Genomic DNA, 21,625 nt, shown 5'->3' on the forward strand with positions numbered 1-21,625 from the left:
ATTTCAAAAATATTTTTGAAGTGCGTACTGAATAGATTTAGTTTTTAGAGAAATACAGTGTATGTATAAGATTATAGCTCTTGAAAATTACACATACACACACACACATACACACACACATACAAGATATACACAAATTAGTATATGTAGTTGTGGGAAGTATAGTGTGCATTTTTTAAAGGGTCTTTTTTGAGCCTGGGTTTGTTAGTTTTATTTTTCTCAGGCTCTGTAGCCTGCCTGGAGCTGCCCAAGCTTCAGAACAAATGAATAAGTGAAGTTTATCTGTGGTATGTTTCTTTCTGATCTTGTCCTGGCAGAGTAGTTTCTGATTATCAAGTATGCTGTAACATATGGTAAAAGCGGGGGGGATCTTAGCCTTCATGTTCAGCTAGATGCTAATGGCTATGTTAAGAGTTATTGAACACTTTGCCTATAATTAATCTAATATTTCTCTGTAGCACTAAGAATCCTATTGGAATCTCACAGAAGCACACATAGTGATGGAGTGATTAGTGGGAGGATCATTGGTACTTTGAGTTATAAGCATTGCTATTATTTTTAATCACTATTTGAGTAAAAATGGACACTTATTTATTTTTTATGAAGTCTGTTTTTATTGTGTGTTATGCACTGTTTTGGCTTTAGATTAATTGATTTGATATTTGCAAGATTTGATTTTACTAGTGGGATGTTATAGGGAGAATAAAAGATTTTAAGTATTTAATAATTATTTTCATGAAAGATAAAATATGTTGCTTTCAACAGCAACATTGGATCCTTTGGCAAGCTCTGTTTTTAGGCTAAGTTTGTTGTCCATTTTATCTGCTTTAAGAGCAATGTTGTTGTGGTCTTTATGGCTACAGCATATTACTTGGGAAATTAGGCTAAGAGTACCTACATATCTCCTTGTCTGGTCTGTAGGTATTAAGTGAAATGTTATTTGTTCTTATGCAGTGTTTTATTGATCTTTTTCTTCTTTGCATTGGAAAGAGAGTCTCCGTTTTACACCTACCTCACCTCTGAAGGACTACGATCCACAGAGTATTAAGCGAAACAGGCTCAGAACTGGTGTTCGGTTTGTCTCGGAGACAGACGACATGGTCCAGGTACTTCGTATCATTGTGTAGTTTATCTGTCATGTCCTATGCTTGTATGTAAATTACTGACATTTAACTTTATGGATGTATCTTAACTATGAATTTGATCATCAATAACTTTGTATAACAGGAATAAACATGCATATCTAAAGATTCCAAGCTAGCATCAGCACCAATGTACGACAGAGAATATCCACTATTTGTCTTTGTGGGTCTGGGTTGCCTTACTCAGAAGGATTGTTGTTGTTTTTTTCTTTTTAAGCCAAATATGGCTTATTTTTAGTGTGGAAATACTTCTCTATTCTTTAAGATTAAGAGGAGTCCCTAGTGCAGACAAGTCCCACGTACCCCTCTTTTATGCCTGACTTTCGCAGTTGCTTCCACTAGGAAGAACATTTCTTACAATTCAGGGATGTGTTTTCTGGTGATTGAAAGTTTTGCTGGGTTGCCATCTGGGTCTCTTAGATCTGCAAGACATCCCTTGTGGCTTCTAAAGTCACTGTTGAGAAGCTGGGTATAATTCTAATAGCTCTGTCTTTGAATGTTACCTGGCCCTTTTCCCTTGCAGCTTTTAATATTCTTTCTTTGTTCTGTACATTTAGTGTTTTGATTATTATGTGTGGAAGGATTTTCTTTTCTGGTTCAATCTACTTGATGTTCTATAAGCTTCTTTTACATTTATAAGCATCTTTTTTTGTGTTTGGGAAATTTTCTTCTATGATTTTGTTGAAAATATTTTCTGGGCCTTTGAGCTAGGAATCTTCTTTTATTTCTATTATTCTTAAGTTTGCTCTTTTCATAGTGTTCCAGATTTGTGTCAGATTTGTGTTTTTTTATATTAAAAGTTTTCTTTGACAGATGTATCAGTTTCTTCTATTGTATCTTCAAAACCTGAGATTCTTTCTTCCGTCTCCTGTATTCTGTTGGTGGTGCTTGCATCTGTAGTTTCTGTTCTCTTCCCTAGGTTTTCCATCTCCAGGATTTCCTCAGTTTGTGCTTTATTCATTGCTTCTATTTCCATTTTCAGATCTTGAACAGTTTTATTCATTTCATTTACCCATTTGATTGTATTTTCATGTTTTTCTTTAAGGGGTTTATTCATTTTCTCTTTAGAAGTCTGCCTCTGTGATCTTCATAAGATTGGATTTAAGGTCATATTCTTGTGCTCCAGCTGTGTTGGATAATCCAAGGCTTGCTGTAGTAGGACAGCTGGGCTCTGGCAGTGCCATGTTGCCCTGGCTATGGTTGACTGTGTTCTTATGCTGGCCTCTAGGCATCTGGGTTTGGGTTATTATAGGTTTTGAAGCTGATTTTTGAGTTTATCTTTGTCAGATGGATTTTTTTTTGAAGTTTTTCCCTCTCTGGTCTTCTGGCCTGAGTGGCCTGGCTTCTGGTGACCAGCAAGTCTTCATGTCCAGTAAGGTGTCGGTGCTGAAGTTTTTGTGGCCTGCGTGATCTCTGAGGTTTTGGGTGTCAACATTGCCTCTGGAATTCTAAGTACTTGTGTGGCCTGTGGTTTTGGGTACCTGGTTGTTCTCTGAGGTTCCTAGTGTGCAGTAGCCTCCAGTAAAGCAGAATCCCTTTATCAGAGTTATGGACTGGAATATGGGGTCCACAGGAGGGGGTGCTGTTGGCAGCTGCTGGGCAGAGTTTAAAGTGTGAGCAGGTGGTGGAAATGTGTTACCAGAGGTGGATATATGTGTTTAAATTGTAGCATATCCATAGATGTCAGAAAAATAGTAAGGTACCATATGTTAGTAGGTGGATCTCAAGTTAGGGAGGAAGCTAGAATACAGGTGATATGAATCAGGGGAGGGAAATAGTAAAACAGAAAGGGTTAAGTGGATTGGGTGTTGGAAGGGTTGGGTAGAAGAGAGTATGGGGAAGGATAACTAATCCTGAAGACTTTTGAAAAAGCCATATAGAAGCCTACTACTAGAGAATCTCCCTAAAATACACACACACACACACACACACACACACACACACACGGAGTTCAAGTGGAGTCACCTTATAATGGGGACAATGATTCTTCCAGATTCCATAGGCTATCAAGTAAAAAATGGTAAATGCCAGGCATGGGATGCCTCTTTTTTCATTGTTAATCAGTGATGTCCAATAATATTTTCCTACTACCCAACATTATAGACTAGTCCCGTTGCTCGTGGTTATGCTTGAATATTTGTGTGGAAAGATAAAAACTGCTGTATTCACACTAACTGAGAAATGGAGAGCTAGTACTCATCTGAAAACCCCATCTCCCTGGTTAGCTTTATAATGCTAGGAAGTTCTATATATCGTATCAGGGGAGAAAAATAATCAGCAGCCGTAACCAGCTGTGAACCCTGCCAATTACAATAACAATTGGCCTGGCAAAATGACCTACTGGTGCAACAGTGGCACCAGTGTCAGGGGAGTCACCAACTACTGTCCACATGGGTTTAAGGGCTGTTACACAAGTTGGAACTCTTGTCTGCTACAATATACTGAGCCAAAACACATGATGCCTAAGTCATAGGGAAGAGTCTAATGCTATTATTCTCCTAAACGAACATAGAAATAACTTGTCTCCCTTTCCCCCAAGGTCAGATCTTAAACCCATAGATGAGAACATTCTGAAGCTCTCATCAGAGAAGCTTGGTTTGCTTCTGTAGTGGACGGTGATGAATACAGAGACCTACAGATGGTCGGTGTGCATACAATGAGACTGGAACACTCAGCTCTAAATGGGGCATCTATATCATACCCACTCCTGCCGAGGCTCAGGGTTCATGATGGAAGCAGTAGTGGAAAGACTGTATGAGCTTGAGGTAGTAACATTTGCAGCAGCAAAGTGCAAGCAATAGCAGGCCAATGCACACACAGTTCACAGCAGCTCTGACTACATTCTAAAGAGTTAGACAAGATCAAGTCGGTCAAAATCCAAGCAGAGAAGAGGAGGAGGCTCACGAAACTCTGCAACTATCTGAGGAGCTGTGGGCAGTGTGAGAGCTTTCTTCATGAATATGATTCCTGAGAGGCTGCACATGCTGCAGAACATAGCTCTACACACCTGCTCCCACAGCATCATGTAGACGCAGTAGGGCTAACAGCAAAGCCTGTGGAGGTGGCAGGCACAAGTGGTGTGGAAGGCAGGGACTGGGAGTGGGTGTGATCCAGATGCATTATATTATATGTATGGGGTTTTCAAACAATAAAAAGAATTAAAAGATTGAGTGTTCTAGTTAGAGTTACCGTCGCTATGATGAAACAACACGACCAGAGCAACTTGGGAAGAAAAGGGTTTATTTTGCTATACATGTTCATATCCGTGTTTATCATCAAAGGAAGTCAGGCGGGCAGTGTAGGAACCTGAGTCAGGAGCTGATGCAGAGGCCATGGAGGGGTGCTGCTCACTGACTTGCTCCTGGTGGCTTGCCCAGCTTGCTTTCTTATAGAATTCAGGCCACCAGCCCACGAATGCCACCACCCATAATAGGGTATATGCAACTTATGTGTCTCTATCGCCTTTCTGTCCCTAGGGCTTTGTTCTGTGTTCACTCTAGTGAACAGTACAGAAAAATTTGTGTAGGAATGAGGGATACTTTACAGAATTTTTTTTTACCCCCAAGACAAATTTCTCTGTATAGCCTTGGAACTTGATCTGTAGACAAGGCTAGCCTCAAAGTCACAGAGATCCGGTCTACCTCTGCCTCCCAAGTGCTGGGATTAAAGGTGTGCACCACCACCACCTTACTAATAGAAATTTTTAACAGAGTTTTATAATGGATTAAGTCACTAACTCAGACAGACCCCAATTGATCCCAAAGAAGTCAGTGTGGCAAAATGCTTTTATCAAGCAATATTCTGTTTCCAATGTTTATGGTGTGTATGTTGTGTAAGGTTGATTTCCACATGATTTCTGTTTTCAACAAATGATTAACACACACACACAGCAGGGGGGTGAAGAGGGAGAGGGAAAGGGAGAGGGAGAGGGAGAGACAAGGGAGAGGGAGACAGAGACGGAGACGGAGACGGAGATGGACAGACAGACATTGCCTTCTAGGTCAGGGTCAGGTTAAACAAACATACTGAGTACAGTGCAAGTATGTGGTGTGCTTTCAATAGCTTGACACAGACTTAGATGTGTGTGGGAGGAGGGCATCTTAACTGAGAAAATGCCTTCCTTAGACTGGCCTGTAGACCAGTCTGAAGAGCCCTACTCACTGTAGGTGGCGCCATCCTGGGCAGGTGCTCCTTGATCATATAAGCCATGAAAGACAGGCTGGTGGGCCATATTTTTTATGTCTGTCAATCAACAGCTGTCATGGTCTGACTCTCTTTGGACAATGGGCTACAAGGTGAAACTCTACCTTTGGTTATGGCCATCAAAACCCTAATTAGAACAGAAAGATACAGCTCTTGAGTATGCTTAAGGTGTGTTTAACTCAGTGGTGAGGACCAGCAAAAGTTCCAGTCTCTTTGAAAGTAAAAGTTATTTGCTAAGAGAGTATCACCTCATTTGTATGGTTGGTTGATTTACTAATATTTAGTAAGAAACACGAAAGGATATTCCTCAAAGAGTCTTGAAATATTTATAAGTAGTTTCTATGAATATGTTTCTCTGTTTCCTAAAGTTGTTTTTTTTTTTTTTTTTCTTCCAGAGCTGAGTTTTCCTTCATTGTCTTAGGTAGCTAAATTGATTAGAACAGGATGGAAGCAGCTTCCAACTTCGGCATCCTTGCTTTGATGGTTTCAGGATTAGGTGCAAAAACAGTTGTTTCAGACCTCATCTGTGCCTGGTGCTTGCTTCAGCATAATAAGAAACGGGGTTAAGTGTGTTAGGGAACCCCTCGTAGGAATTTTCCCATGCCGGTATTATTTTTTTGATAAGTATAACTTGCAGCTATAGATTGTGGGGTTTAACAGCACAGGGACTGTTAAAACATTCCTCATTCAGTTTTCATTTTTTGTCCTTAGCTCCTCTGATTTTTGGGACAGTGCTTATGTTAGGAATCTGTAATGAGTGAAAACCCTGCCTTTTCATTTGGTTCATATTCTGGATGGGGTAGCTAGGTATTAATCAATTATCTTCATTAGTGAGCCCGTAGTATGAATTGAGGTGTATACTGCCATGGAAAGAAACACACGCCATAGGGCGTGGTGTGGTGGATATGTGACCTACTCCAGTCACAGAAGGCTCTGTAGAAAGACTGACTGGATGGAGATCTGAAACTCTAGGACAATTAGCTTGGCAAGTGGAGGACAGCACCTGTGGGAGGACAGCACCTGTGGGAGGACAGCACCTGTGGGAGGACAGCACCTGTGGGAGCATAGACCCTGTGGGAGCACAGCACCTGTGGGTAGTGGAAGGCAGGCCACGTACATGGTATATGAGGCAGAAGACCATTCTGTCTCAACTGTAGAAAGGAGTTAGTGTGGACAGCTGAATTAGGACAGTGTATTCTAGTGTGAATTTGTGGCCATTTGGATTAGGCTATGTGGAGTTACAGAGGAGGAAGTAGCTTTTAAAGCTATTACATGGATTAAATTGATAGTTTTTGAAGGTTAGATAGCTACACGGAGAAGGCAGAGATCTTGGGATTCTGTTTTACAGACTGGGAATTATGACCTGCTGGCAAAGGTACGTTGGACTCCGTCGTCATCGTCATCGGTCATCCATTACTCTTCTCCTTTCTGTTGTTCACCCCTAAGCCTGTTTTCTCAAGGTGGCGTCTGGCTCTTCTTGCCTGTGTGTGTTCTTCATGCACCACTGAGAGTCTATGCTCTGTTTGCATGCTTTTCCCCCACCTCAGGTGTCATTATGCTTATTCCCAGGAAGGAAGTTGTTAGTCATCCGGTGAACATTTATTGAAATGGGTATTTCCTATTTCTGTAAATCTTTGTAACCAAAAATTATTTTATCATAAATTATAGCACACATACACGTATACAGTGTTTATATTAATGTCTAAGGCACCATAGATTGAAGGCCACGTCTTCACCACCCAGGACAAGCAGTTTTATGCTCCTAAGCCTCTCTTAGGCCTCTTCTTTCAGGAATGGATATACCCTGTGCTGACTTTAAAAACAATAAAAAAAATTCTTAAAAAGTTTTATGCTTTGGGATGTTTTGTCTGCTTGTATATCTGTAGAGCATGTGCATGCTTGGTGCCTATGAAGGTCAAAAGATGATGATTAATCCCCTAAAACTGGAATTACAGATGGTTGTGAGTTTTATATGATTGTTGGCAATCAAACCCCATATCCTCTGGAGGAGCAGCCAGTGCTCTTAACTGCTGAGCCATCTCACCAGCTCTATCCTGACTTACATTCATTATTTCTTTGCTTTAAAAAAGTCTTGACTCTATTTAATTGCCTGTTGTGGATAGCCCTGGGCTTGTATTTTGATGCTAATTCCACTCCTCAGAGGGGCTGCAGATGAGGAGTTGCCTTGTGAACCTTCTCCCCACCTTAACTTTTCAAATAAAGGCTTGAGCCAATGATTGGGCAGGAGAAAGTGGGAGGAGCTGAGAGTCTAGGGGAGGAGCAATGGGCAAAAGCCTGAGGGGTAGGAGCTACTGTAGATCAACTAGATCAACAAGAGGCAGCTGAGGGAGAGAAGCTCATGGCCTGGAGAAACTGCAAGTTATATGGGATAATATAGATGGAAATAGAGTAGTGTAGTGGGAGATCTGCCCAATTTGGCTTGTAGCTTGTTTTGTTAACTGATTGAGTTGAGCTTTCTTTTACTGGGGAATTGGGTTGGAAACAAAGCAGCAACAGATCTCTGCCTGCAATTATGTACAAATTGAACACCATCAGACTACATTATGCCTTACTGATGTATAGGTGCTTTGAGGGCATTTTCACTGCTGTGTGATCCTCTCAAAGAATACATGTGAAATGGTTTGTTTTGTTCTTGATGGACTGTGGGGTTAAATTTTGCTTTCCTCTTAGGAATGTTGTAGCTCCATGCTTTTTTATACATAGTTTCTCATGTTTGGATAATAGTGTCTTGGCAGGTGATGTTGGCCAACTAGGCATGTGGGCTGATGTAGTGATGACTTATTGTAACACAGCATGGTCATTTGCTGTGGTTAGTTCTGCACTCCAGTGGTGAGATTGACAGCACTGACAGAATTTGTAGTTCTGAAATAAGTCACACCTCCAGGCCACACAGGAGGAGTGAAATTGCTATGCGGGGAGAGTGTGATGGTCACTGGAGGACTAGCCTTTGAAAGACTATGTCTTACTGACTAGCATTTATCATTGGTGATTATTGTCATTAGTGACTGTGAATGGTGATAGCGCATGCGTACAGTTATCTCTGTTGATGAGAGTTCTTACTCTGATGGATCTTTATGGAAGAGCGAGCAGATCCGAAAAGGCTGACTATGCTTTGCTTTGCAGCTCCATACTTTTCACCAGTCCCTCCGCGACCTCAGTAGTGAACAAGTTCGGCTTGGAGATGATCTCAACAAGGAGCTTTTCAGAAGAAGCCGGTAAAATGGGGACAGGGCTTCCTGGGAGGCATGACTTAGCGAGAGAATAAATTCATTTCTGTAATTGACATGTGTTCAGAGATTAAGAAAATGTATTTTTTGCTTGTGTTTATATGCATGTGTACATGTGTGTTCCTGGACGTGCAGATGCATGTGCATGCATATGCAGACGGGGACTGTAGGTCAAGCTTGGGTGTTCTTAGGACCCCTTAGTCTTTTTTTTTTTTAAATGGCTGTATATATATGTGTGTGTTTATACCCCTATGTGTGTCTCATTTGTCTGTCTGTCTGACTGGCTGTGTGTCTGTGTTTGTGTGTGTGTGTGTGTGTGTGTGTGTGTGTGTAGGCCAGAAGAATCTCCTGGATCTGGAGTTACAGGAAGTCATGAGTGGCCTATTCTTCTGCAAAAGCAGCAAATGCTCTTAACCATGGAACTGTCTCTTCATCCCTGTACCATAATTTTTGAGATAGAGTCTCAAAAAAAAAAAAATCACTGGGACCTGATGCTCACTCCCTCTAGGGTAGGATGCTTCTCTAGTAGTCTCTGACGGGTTTTCTGGCTTTACCTGCCAAGTGCTCGGATGGCATGCATATGTTACCACACCCAGCTTTTAACACAGGTCCTAGGGAGCGAAAACAGGTCTTCATGGGTGTGTGCCTAGCTTTTAGCAACTAAGTTATGTCACCAGTCTCTAATATTTATTAATAGGACAGTTCAAAGCTTTGGGAATTTATGGTTTATCATGACTTGTTGATTTTTGCTACAGTGAGCTGTCAAATATATCAAGCACAGTCCATAAAACTTACCTGAACTTAGAAGAGGAGAGTAGGAAAGTTAGTAGTAAGAAGGAAGCAAACTTTAGGTTTTGATAACCATGTTTCCTTCACAGAATGCTGATGTCATGGTGAGACACAGCAGGAGAACTGTTAGCCAAGAAGAGAGAGAGAGCGCACAGACCAATGACAGAGAGCGGGGACAGACCAATGATAGAGAGAGGGGACAGACCAATGACAGAGAGAGGGTGCAGCCATAGAGACTAATAGTTTGTGCACTAACTTTTAGCAGTTCATGGAAAAAAGTAGAACATCAAACTTGTTTGTGTGTAGACACAAGCCATTTAGAATCTGATTTCTTAGTTTACTTGCTATCTTTGAAAGCCTCTCCTTTGAACTTTTGACAGTATTATAGTTTCCAAAAGCTGTTACTAATATAAAATTTTCTCATTCTCTTTTATTTTCTTCATCAACAGTAACAAGTGTTTCACTTTGAAGTTTTTGTTTTGTTTTTGTTTTTGTTTTTGTTTTTTTTATTAAAGAGACTAAGGTTTTTATATTTTCTTAATGGTTATATTCTAGGGCCGTTGTCAGGGTTCACATTCAAATGTAGGCAGTATGGTCCCAGAGCCTCTGTTCTTTACCTCATGCAGTATAATGTGGTTTAAGGTCATTTCCACACTGAGCTGATGGGGATGAAGCCTTTATATTACTGACCGGTGAGCTTAATTACTGGTGAGACAGAGAACTTCATGCTTGTATTTCTCTTGACAAAGTGATAATCATTAGCAAAAATCAACCATTCTTCTTAATCTGGACTGGTTTTACTATGTAGAGTTTATTTGTCTGGAGCAAGGTTGTAGCCAGTGCCCTGGGTACATGAGTTTGAGAAGTAGATTCTGGAGAAGTTGCAGAGATGTGTTAGTTGATTGTAAGTGCAATATTGTTCTGTGGATCTCCTGTCCTATAGACTGTACCATTTGAGAAGTGTCTGCTATTGGGAGGCATAGGTGAGCAGAGACGTTTTATTTAATCTCAAGTAGGAATCAAATTTATTTATTTATTTGTGAAATGAGATGACATTGCATTGTAGATGACTGAAACTGAATACTTTGTTTGTACCACAAATTATATCCATGTTTCTGATTATATTGGATAGAAAATAATTTGATTCAGAAGTGTTGGTATTTTCTTTTCTGGCTGTCCTAGAACTCCCTACATAGACTGGATGGGCCATGAGCTCAAAGCTCTACCTGCCTCTGCTTCCCAAGTGAGGGAGTTAAAGGAGTGTACCGCCACACTGGCTTAATTCTTTGCTTTTTGAAATGTCAAAAATATGTTGTTAAGAAAGCACAGGGAGATGAGCTTTTAGAAAGGACTAAATTGGATACTATATGGAGAACTGATTTGAGGAATGTGAACAGGAAGTTTGTTGTATTGGGGTGTGGCTTGACCAGAGACATGACAAGAGATTGAAGGGCAGAAGTCTGTTTTAGAATGTGTTTTTGGAGACCAAAGAGTCAGGATTTGGTAATGGATTGCATATGAAGGATGTATATCAAGGTCAACCCACAGATTTTTACTTGAGGAACTGAGAAAACAACCAATCTCCTTTATGATATATGGAAGATTGGTTGAGGACACTGAGTGGCAGAAATGAAGAAACTTTCTCAGACATGTTAGAGTTGAAATGCTGTGAGGCATTCAACTGGAAATGTAAAATAGCTAATCCTTGGGCTAAAAGGAAAAAAAAGTGCGTGTTAGATATCTGGGTTTTAAGAGTACTTGGCATGTACAAGTGCTGTGGTAATGGATGGTGTAAAGAGAAAGACTATGGAGGGCAGAGCTGAGTCCTGAAGTTGTCAGCCATGTAGGGGTCTTGTCTGTGACATGAACCTAGCCTGAGGAATGTCAGATGTGAGATTCAGGAAACTCAGGAGAGCATGGCTTTCTAAAGTCAAGAGGGAGGAAAAGGAAGACATTTGTTCAGAGAGATTCACAGCTCAGAACACTTAGCTCATGCCTGCCAGAGGCCTCCTGGGGGTGGAGGTGGGAGTCGGGGTAAGGAATAGGCAAGAGGAGGGGGAGTCAGGCACAGGGGTAGGGGAATCTCCCAGCTCTGACTGAGTAGGCCGCTTCTTTATTTATACAGATTTCACAGAACAAAGACAGACTGATGATTATCCAAGTGGAACAGATTATGTGTTTGATTTTTCATTACATGTCCAGGGTTACAAGTTCCGTTACAATTAGAAAATACAGAACAGATTTTATTCTTATTATTCGCCCTATAACTCCAATTTAAAGAATCTAAAGAATGTTTCCTTCAAAGCAAATACATTTATTACATGATAGCTTAGGCTGGCAGTGTTCGCAGACAAACAGAAAATATTGGAATCGGTCTTTTTATGACTAGCAAATACTAATTCCTAACTCCTTATACCATATTGTTTCATCCTCTGTGCTATAAGGGAAGGAAAATTTTAGTCAATCTATCTTATTTACTGAGTTCTATTCCTCCAGGGATGTTCCCTGTACCGCCCCTATCTGTAAACTACATTTTCAGAGAGCTTTAAGCCTCTAATAAAAAGAGACCTTGAATCTGTAACTTATTTTCCTGTCCAGTCAGAGTTTGTCAGTTGTCTCTGTTTACCCTGTACCAACAATTATGCTGTTAGAGTTTGCTCAGGGGCAGACACCCCAGGAAGATCCCTGGAGTAATGGCCTCATCTAGCTATGTGCTTATGTGTGCTTAATAATCTCCAGGGCATAGGGAAGACTTCCAAAGAAGCCAGATAAAGTTAATTTTAGGATTATACTAAAAGACTCAGACATAAATTGTCTTAGGAAAAGATAAAATGCATCAATGCAGAAAGTCCCTAGGAACGCAACACACAGAGACCAAAATACAAAAGTCAGAGACAGAAGGATGGCGGATGCAGTGGTCAGCTCAGCTTTGCTGGAACTGTGTCAGAGAGCTGGGCTGGCTTTACGTGGATATGGCTGTGCTACTGCTCTCTGATGAGAGTTTGTCTAATTATAAATTATATAAATACATAATGTTATCACTAAGAGGAAGATGCAGTCAGAAGTAGCAATGGCTACTATGAAAAACAGCAGTTAAAATGATGTCTTCTCAGATTATTGAGTTATTACAAAACCATTGGGTACTTCAGGTGAGCATTACAAAGATAGTTGCTTTCCTGAATGTCAGTAGTAAGTACTTGTAAAGTATAAAAAATGAAGCAAAATAAGAATTAGTAAAGCTATCCTGAAAATTCAGTAAGAATAACCCCTGTAGGACAGCCACACAGCAAGCTTGAAGATACAGCCAAGCTAGAGTAAGAAAGTAAGTGGCTTTTGAGAACAATATGCCAAGGGGACAGAACTAGATTATACGTCTATGCATGATTCATGCTGCAAGCAGGTGGATATCAGTGGACATGATGGACACCACCAAGAGATAATGAGAGTTAGGGGAAATAACATCCCCAGAGTGATGATCTAGGTGTGAGGCTGACTGAAATGTGACATGGAAAGTGAATAGTACAACTCCAGTTTGCTAAGAATGACGGGCTCCCCGCATGGCACACATGTTGTAAAATCACACAGGCAGCCAGGCGAAGAGTGTACAGCGGCAGTGAACATGGCCAATACTGCAGAGGAGTTATCGAGCTAGATGCTTCAGAACAAGGAGTCAATTGAAAGGAGTTGATTAGAAATGATGATGGCAACAAGTTAAAGGATTAAGAATGGAAGGGTGTTTGGATGCTGGTTGGGAGTCCCTCCAAAGGCAGTAGGGTGTATGGGAGGAAGGCCTTTACTTGCAGTCTTTTTAGACTCCGTGATTGCTGATGCACTAGTTTGATGGAGTTTGCATAGCTCAAACAGGGTATGAGATGAAGAGTTTTCTTTTCCCTTTGGTTTTTAGAACTGTTGCTTTGTTTCTTCCTAACTTAAAGCCTGGCTGCTGGAGGAGTCTCACGTGGTGGTGGTGGTGGTGGTGGTGGTGGTTAAAGGTGGAGCCCCAGCCCCACAGCGTCATGGTTATGTAGGAATTTGTAGAAATACACATTCTTGAGGCTGTCCCTGGGTCACTCATTCAGAGCTCTTGTGGGTCAGACCCCGCTGGCATGGTTGACAAGCTTTGGAGGGGGATTCAGTTGAGAATTATGGAATAACAATCACTGCGAGGCTGGGGGCTTAGCCGAGTGTTCAAGCCTTGCCTAAGTGCAAGGCGCTGGGTTTGATTCCCAGCTCAAAACAATGACAATGTCAATACAAAATACCAGAACTTTAAACCGATTAATTAACGTGAAACCTATCTATTTCTTTGCTTAGGTCTGATGCTGAAACAAAAAGGGTGTTAGAACAATTGACTGAGAGGCTTAACGAAGCCCAGAAGCCTGATGTGGTGAGGATTCTTTCCTTTATAAAGTGTTATTCATAAGCTGGGAGTGGTGGATCGTACTTCTTTTTTACATTTTTTTATTAGATATTTTCTTTATTTACATTTCACATGTTATCCCCTTTCCTGGTTTCCCCTCCAAAAATCCCCTATCCCATCCCCCCTCCCTCTGCTCACCACCACCCACTCCCACTTCCCTCTCCTGGCGTTCCCCTATACTGGGGCATCGAGCCTTCACAGGATCAAGGGCCTCTCCTCCCACTGATTTCCAACAAGGCCATCCTCTGCTGCATATGCGGCTGGAGACCTGGGTCCCTCCATGTGTACTCTGGTTGGTGATTTAGTTCCTGGGAGTTCTGGGGGTACTGGTTTGTTCATATTGTTGTTCCTCCTATGGGGCTGCAAACCCCTTTAGCCTTTGGGCCCTTTCTCTAGCTCCTCCATTGGGGACCCTGTGCTCAGTCCAATGACTGGCTGAGAGCATCCACCTCTGTACTTGCCAGGCTCTGGCAGAGCCTCTCAGGAGACAGCTATATCAGGCTCCTGTCAGCAAGCACTTGTTGGGACTCACAATAGTGTGTGGATTTGGTAACTGTATATGGTATGGAAAGCTCAAGAAGAGGGAAGACCAAAGTATGGATACACCAGTCCTTCTTAGAAGTGGGAACAAAATATTCATGGGAGGAGATACAGAGACAAAGTGTGGAGCAGAGACTGAAGGAAAGGCCATCTAGAGACTGCCCCACCTAGCATGGATCGTACTTGTAATTCCAGTATTTAGGCTGAGGCAGAGGATCACAAGTTTGTAGCAGTTCTAGAGTGATCTGAATGCATAGCAATACTGTGCTAAGAAATATAAGAACAAAACCAAACTCCCAAACCTACGTTTATTTCCACTTTGGTAGGTAAATGGGAGGATGGTGGCCAGACTGTTCAGAATCTAATGATGCTTTAGCAAAGTAACTTTTGGGGTACATTATGTCATTCTATTAAAAACTATGTGCTTGTGCCTCTTATGAAGTGTTTCTGTACTTAATGAATTTAAGTTTGAAATCTGGTAATAGTAGTCTATAACAGGTAGAAGTGATTTCTAAAATTTGAAATTGTGGAATTTTTAATGAATATTTGAAAGAAATCTTGAAGTTCTGATCAGTGGCTCCTCCACAGCTTTTGTTAAGCATTTGAGAAGTACAGATGCTGTGTGTACGGTTGTGCAGATGTTAGAGTGGCTCAGACCATCCGTGACTGTAGTCATCATTGCTATGGGGCAGCCTTGTTCACTATGACAGGAAGTCACCGTTGCCAGTGTGAGTAGATCCAGAAACTCCTGAAGATTGGAGAGGCACACATTGGGTAGACTATGAGGCTGTCCCTGGGAGGGTTAGCTGAAGGGAGAGCCTTTCCTTGACGTGGGTGAGACTGTGCTGCAGGCTGGGGCCTGGAGAGAGGGAAAGGGGAGGAAAGAGAAAGCCAGCCAAGCCCCAGCGCCTTCCTCTCTGTTTCCTGCCTGCTGTGATGGGAGCTGTTCTGCTCTGCCACTGCCCTCGGTCTTCTGTCTGTCGCACCTTCCTTTAGTGAACTGCATCCTCCTTTCTTAAGTGTGCTATGTCCTCCTATCTTAAGTAAATGTACTGCTTCCTCCCACCTTAAGTAAGTATGCTATGTCCTCCTTCCTTAAGCTGCTCTGCCAGGTCTTTGGTAACAGTAACAAGAAACGTAATAAATATACTCTTCGGTTTAATGTGGTGAGATTTTTAAGCTTCCTAATGACCAAGTTTTATTGTTCGTGTATTTATTTTTAATCAAATCTTTATCCTTGAGTCTAGTTTAGCCTGGGCTACATATTGAGACCCAGTTTTAAAAACATCAGACAAAAACAAATCATTTTTTCCCCTTGCTTCAGTTTTATTTTTATTTTTGAGAAAAATATTAATAGAAAATGTTACTCAAGTGTTAACAAACTTGTCAACTCCAGGAGCAGGTTTCACTTCCCACAGTTTGTTTTTCTAAGATAAAAAAAGTTAATAGAACTTTTTCCTCCTGGAATATTTTATTCAAATGTAAGTTTCTAGTGTGAGCAGACTGCATTTCTTCAGTGGTGTTTAGACTTCCCTGTAGACAGGTCGAGTTCATCTTGAACCCTGATGTAGCAGCTGTACCTGTCAAGAGATGGATGTCTTCTACTTTCAAAGACTGCTGCTCCAGTGAAACGTGCCCATTTCAACAGCGGGAACTCCTGCTGTATCACCTACCTTTCCCCTCTGATGATAACTGCTGTTTTCTTTTTTTGTGAAGATTTGTAGGGGAAAAAAACCCTTAATATCTGTTTCCTGTTATGGTAAACAGACTGATAAGACTTGGGAGTGGGTATGTGACCTAGGTAGGGGATACTTGCATTTTCACATGAAGTCTTAGATTTTTTTTTCCAGGTGTATCAAATTCACCAGTTGAAGTTTTATCCATTTAAAATGTTTAAAATGTCAAGGACTTCATTGCTTGGTCATTTCTGGGGCTGACAGTATGGCTCAGTGGCTCCAAGCACTTGGCATGTAAACCAAAGTTCTATACCAGAGCCTACTGTAAAGATAGAGCCAACGCTGGAAGGTTGTCTTCTGACCTCCACCAGGGCCTGCCCATGTATGCACACACACACACACACACACACACACACACACACACACACACACACACAAACACACACACACACACACAGACACGCACAAACATACACACACACATGCCCAAACATACACACACACATAAACATACACACACATGTGCTGCATGAATATAATAATAGTAATAATAATAATAATAATAATAATAATAATAATATAATTGAGCTTTTTGAAAAAAGTCTCCTTTGCTTGAACATACTGACTTAGATAACTGAGTAGTTATGCAGCAGGAAAGCACCTCATTATCTAATCGACACATAGCTTAGTGTGAGCTGAGTGTAGACATATATAATGTGGCTTTAATAAATCCATTTTTTTACAAATTCTCGAATGGAGCCTATCACGTGGTAGGACTTCTAAAGCTGGTGGTGCTCCTTGTTAATCACATTTATTGTACATTATTCTGAGGCTGCAATTATTTTTCATGGTTTTCCACAGTAAATAAAATACATCTTGAAAGTTTATGGAATGCATTTTTCTTTGAGAGACAAAAAGGATTGCTTGTTGTCACACATGCCAAAGTAAGACTTGTGAATTCCCTGTGAATCATAGTCTTTTTTGGTTTGATTCAAAGTGTGCTTTGGAAAGAGTAGTTATTATTGATAGCATGAGATCATGGTGATTGTGTGTGGTAACAGTTGTGATAATCCAAGTTGCATTTCCCTCATAGGGGAAACTGCAGTTCATTGCTTGTCTTGTCTTTCACCTTGTTGAGTGTGATTGGAATTCATAGTTTGATTATTTATGGAGAACATTTCAGTGTACTTTAGTTTTCTGTAGTTGTGCCCCTATTAAAACTGAAAATGTAAACATAGATCTAGCTGTTTCTGATAGCAGTGTTCATTGATGAAATTCTAAGAATTTTGTATATGCTGCTTGTACTGGAACATGGGTGTTGCCTAGACTACAGCAGTGGAACAAATAAGTATTTATTTAAGGGGTATTCTAATTTCACTTTGCTCCAGTGACAAACACCATGACCAAAAGCAATTTAGAGAAAGAAAAGGGTTTTTTTGGCTTACACTTCCAGGTTATAGTTCATCATTGAGGAAAGTCAGAGCAAGAACTGGAATAGGCTCTTGAAGCAGCAGCTTGGAAGAATGGATTCCCAGGCTCAGGCTTAGCTAGGTTTTATGCACCTCAGGACTCTCTGCCCAGAGAATGGTACCACTCACAGTGGGCAGGGCCATCTTGCATCAGTTAACAACAATACAATTCCCCCGCCCCCCAGGCCAATCTGATCAGGAAATTCCTCAATGGAGGCTTTCCTCTCAGATGTCTCTCTAGGCTGGGTCAAGTTGACAGTTAAAACCCTTCCCTTGTCTTTTAGATTTTTGAGGCTCATGCTGTCCTCAAACTATGTAGCCTAGGGTTGTCCTTGAACTCATGACTCCCCTGTCTTAGTTTTCCAAGCACTGGAGTTATAGGCATGCCCTGCCAAACCTGGCTTTATATGTCTTTTTAAATGACAGGTTTACTGAGCTATAAATTTTCATCACATTAATCTACTCTAATATGTAATTTAATGCTTTGTAGTAAATTTACTGAGCTGACTGCTCCACAGCACAGCTCAGTTTAGACCATTCCTATTCCTTAAGCCAATAAAAAGATCTCTCTCTCTCTCTCTCTCTCTCTCTCTCTCTCTCTCTCTCTCTCTCTGTCTCCCTCTTTCCCCCCCCCCCACACTTTCTATATGTGTACACCAAAGTGTGCATGTAAGTCAGTGGTCCTCAAACTTCCTAGTGCTGTGAGCCTTTAATACAGTTCTTCATGTTGTGGTGACCCACACCATAACATTATTTTGTTGCTACTTCATAACTGTGATTTTGCTATTGTTGTAAATCATAATGTAAATATTTGTGTTTTCTGATGGACACAGGCGATCCCTGTGAAAGGCTCGTTCAACCCCAAAGAGGTCACACCCCACAGGTGGAGAAACGCTGGTGTAGGGGTTCAGAGGATAACCTCGGGTGTCGATTACTGCCTTGTTTGAGACAGGGTCTGGTCTCTTGTTTACTGCTTTGTCTGGCACGCTAGCTGGCCCATGAGCTTCTGGGAATTCTTCTGTATCTATCTCTTTTTTTACTAAAGATCTAGGATTACACATCTTGTTACTCTGCTGCTTCATGACAGTGCGGGGCTCTGAGCTCAGGTTCTTGTCGTTGCAGGCACCTTACACACCGAGCCATCTCTCTAGCCCTGTGAGCAGACCCCTCTTGATATTCCATGAAACACAAGACTAGCAGAAAAATGTGTTTAATAATAGGGCCTTATTTATTCCTTAAAATGAATATGAAATGTCTTATGTCCCCAGACATATACATTGCTAATGTAAGTTATTTTATGGAGATGTATAATGACATGTATAAAATCCGCTTGAATTTGCACAACAGTTTATTAAGGAAGACTTTGTGACAGAAAGAAGAATTCCTTCCTGTTTGCTTTTGAGTCCCAATTAAACATTTTTCAATTTGCCTTTAGTGTTTGATCTTTTCAACTTTTCATTTTTTAGTAAATTGCAGTTGAAAACCTTGGCAGAACCCTTTGGATGAGGTACTGCGCACTCACAGCAGGGTCTTCCAGACCGTCAGGCTCCTGGATAAAAAGATAAAAGGACCTGAAGGGAGAGGACAGCTCCGCATGAATAAGTTAATAAAGGCAACTGTTGGCAAAGCTGCTACTTCACATTGAGTCACCAGAGGGCACTCTTTTCTAGTTAGTGTCTTTGAGTGCTAAGCAGTTAGTGTTGAAGTTTGAAAATTTTGAGTCCTGCTTTTGGGATTGAGGTATGGATATTCGAAACTGCTGATTGCTTTGATTTGTAACTTCTTGTTAGCTTTTTTGGCCAGGTGTCGTTTGTGTCCCCTCCTCCCTGCTAGCTCCTTAATGCTCCTTGTCTCTGTTCTTGAGGTTTCAGATCGAGTGGAGCGGCGGCTTCAGGAAATAGAAAGAGAGATGCGCTTAGAAAGAGAGCTGGTGGAAAGACGGCACGATCAGCTGGGGCTCGTGTCCTTGAGGCTTCAGGAGGTTTGTGAGAAGTACTTTCCTGGGGTCTGGGTTGTTATTTAGTCATTGCTACAATGGGTACAACTCTGAGTTGGGACATAGCTCAGTTGGCAGAATGCCATACAAACCGGGGGGTGGTGGTGCCCACCTGTGATCCAAGCACTGGGGCGGGGTCAGGAAGATATGGAGGAGCCAGAATTCTGTAGGTTGCACATGGGATGGGATAACCCACAGGTATGCAGTTCATCCTACAAGAGAAGTACAGCCTCTGGTTACAGTTCAGAATGCAGAGTGAGGCATCCTATAGTTTGTATTCCCTTGGCAAGTTTTTTTTTTGTTTGTTTGTTTTTATATATAAACTCTTCGATGGGAATTATAATGTCTACCTAATCGCCTGGGTGGGAGGATAAGGAGTTAATGCTGATGTCTCGAATGTGCTCAGTAGAGTAATTACAGCAGTGAAAGTGTAATTACTCTGATTGTTTTGGGGGCATGGACCAGACACCGGGCAGCAGCACATCACAACTCATTTTGTAAATAAAGTTTTATTGGCTCGGGACCTTTCCTGCTCCTTCAGATTCCATCCTTGGGTACTTGTGTACCAGAGAGGCAGATCTGAGGAGTTCTGGCAGAAAATGTCATGGTATTGCAGTCTGGGCTTCACGGAAGTTTGCCGTTCTCTGAGCGAGTTTGTCTTCAAACCAGTTCAGAAGCTGCATGTTACTCTTTAGATCTCCATTCCTTTTTTATATTGAAAATTTAGATGTATGATGTTAAAAAGTAGAACAAAGAATTTCTGTGTAATTGGGTCTCCTCAGCATTCCTGTGCTACCAGCCTGACTTCGTCATTTTTCTGATATACCTAAAGTGTATAGCGCTTTATTCCGAAATGGTTTTGAGAAGGCCGCAGGTATAATTGTTTTCTCTTGCTGTGATAGAACACCACCATAGGCAACTCGAGGAAAGGCTGTATTTCAGCTTGCACTTCCCTATCACAGTCCATTACCGAGAGGGTGGGGCAGGAGCCTGCAGCAGGAGCTGACGAGAGCCTGTGGAAGAGTGTGGCTTGCTGTCTTGCTCCTCATGGTTTACTTAGCTTGCATCTTTATAGCACCTATGAACGCAGCAAGCCCAGGAGTGGCACCACCCTCGGGAGGCTGGGCCCTCTCACATCATCAGTCAAGAAAGTGCACTACAGACTTGCTCACAGGTAAATCTTAGAGAGGCATTTTGCTTGTTTTTTTCAGTTGAGAGTCCTTTTCCCCAGTAACTCTTAATTTATGTCAGGTTGACAAGAACCAGCAAGGACAAATGTAAATATATTTACATTAAAGGGCCTTTATGAGTAGTTTATATTGTTTAGAATCGAGGAACGCTGCAAACACAGTCTGAAGTCAAATAGGAAATGACATCTGTCTAGAGACAGGGTTAGATACTATTGCAGTCATTTAAGATGCTTCCTTTCTCTGGCAGCAATGCTAATTCATGCCTGGCTCCTAAGTCACCATTCACAGGTAGAGCTGAAGCTGATATAAACCACACAGAACAAAATGAACGATTCCTCCATGTGTACATTTCAGGCTCCGAAATTCAAACCACTTGTACTCAAAGGTAAACTTAGAAACTTTAGTTAGACTGTTCCTGTCAGAATTGCCATCTGTAAGTAGCAGTTATTTACGTCTGCATTTTATGTATAATATTCTATATAAGATTGCTGACAAAGCATGGAGGCCAGCAATGAGCCCAGTGTGTGTTAGGATGTGTTCAAGTAGCTTCCTTTGAAGTTGGTTTTAGTCTTTTTGTGGCTATGATATTGGAAACATAGTTTTCTTTGGTGGTAGATGGTTAGTGAGTGTCTACCTTAGGCGATGCACCTTCCTAGCAGTTGGCCCAGTTCTTCCTCAGCTGGGCTTACTAACCACTTCTGTTCCTCTTTCCACGCTCCATCCTTGGTGTAAATATTTTGTATTTAATTTACCCCGTGTGCCTCCTACTGTAATCACAGCACAGTGATTACAGTGGGGTGCTTAGCACCGTACAGTCTGATGACTGAACTGTAGGTTTCATGCAAATTTTGCTAGTCATGTTCTTCTTTGGCCCAGACTGAAACCCAGGCCACATGATACTGATTTCTGTATAGCGATTTAGTTCTCATCAGTGGTGACTTTGTAGGATTCT

General features: G+C 41.5%; 1 protein-coding gene across 1 annotated transcript in view; it reads left to right on the top strand.

Annotated features, from left to right (window-relative positions):
* Cep128 (centrosomal protein 128) overlaps positions 1 to 21,625 on the top strand; it is a 376,076-nt gene that overhangs the window by 33,059 nt on the left and 321,392 nt on the right. Inside the window, exons 7-10 of the mRNA XM_052186712.1 lie at positions 991 to 1,106; positions 8,490 to 8,581; positions 13,697 to 13,769; positions 19,352 to 19,468. Coding sequence (XP_052042672.1) covers positions 991 to 1,106; positions 8,490 to 8,581; positions 13,697 to 13,769; positions 19,352 to 19,468 — 398 coding nt within the window. The remainder of the gene's footprint in view (positions 1 to 990; positions 1,107 to 8,489; positions 8,582 to 13,696; positions 13,770 to 19,351; positions 19,469 to 21,625) is intronic.

The sequence above is a fragment of the Apodemus sylvaticus genome, chromosome 6 (assembly GCF_947179515.1).
Source record: "Apodemus sylvaticus chromosome 6, mApoSyl1.1, whole genome shotgun sequence".
Taxonomy (NCBI): domain Eukaryota; kingdom Metazoa; phylum Chordata; class Mammalia; order Rodentia; family Muridae; genus Apodemus; species Apodemus sylvaticus.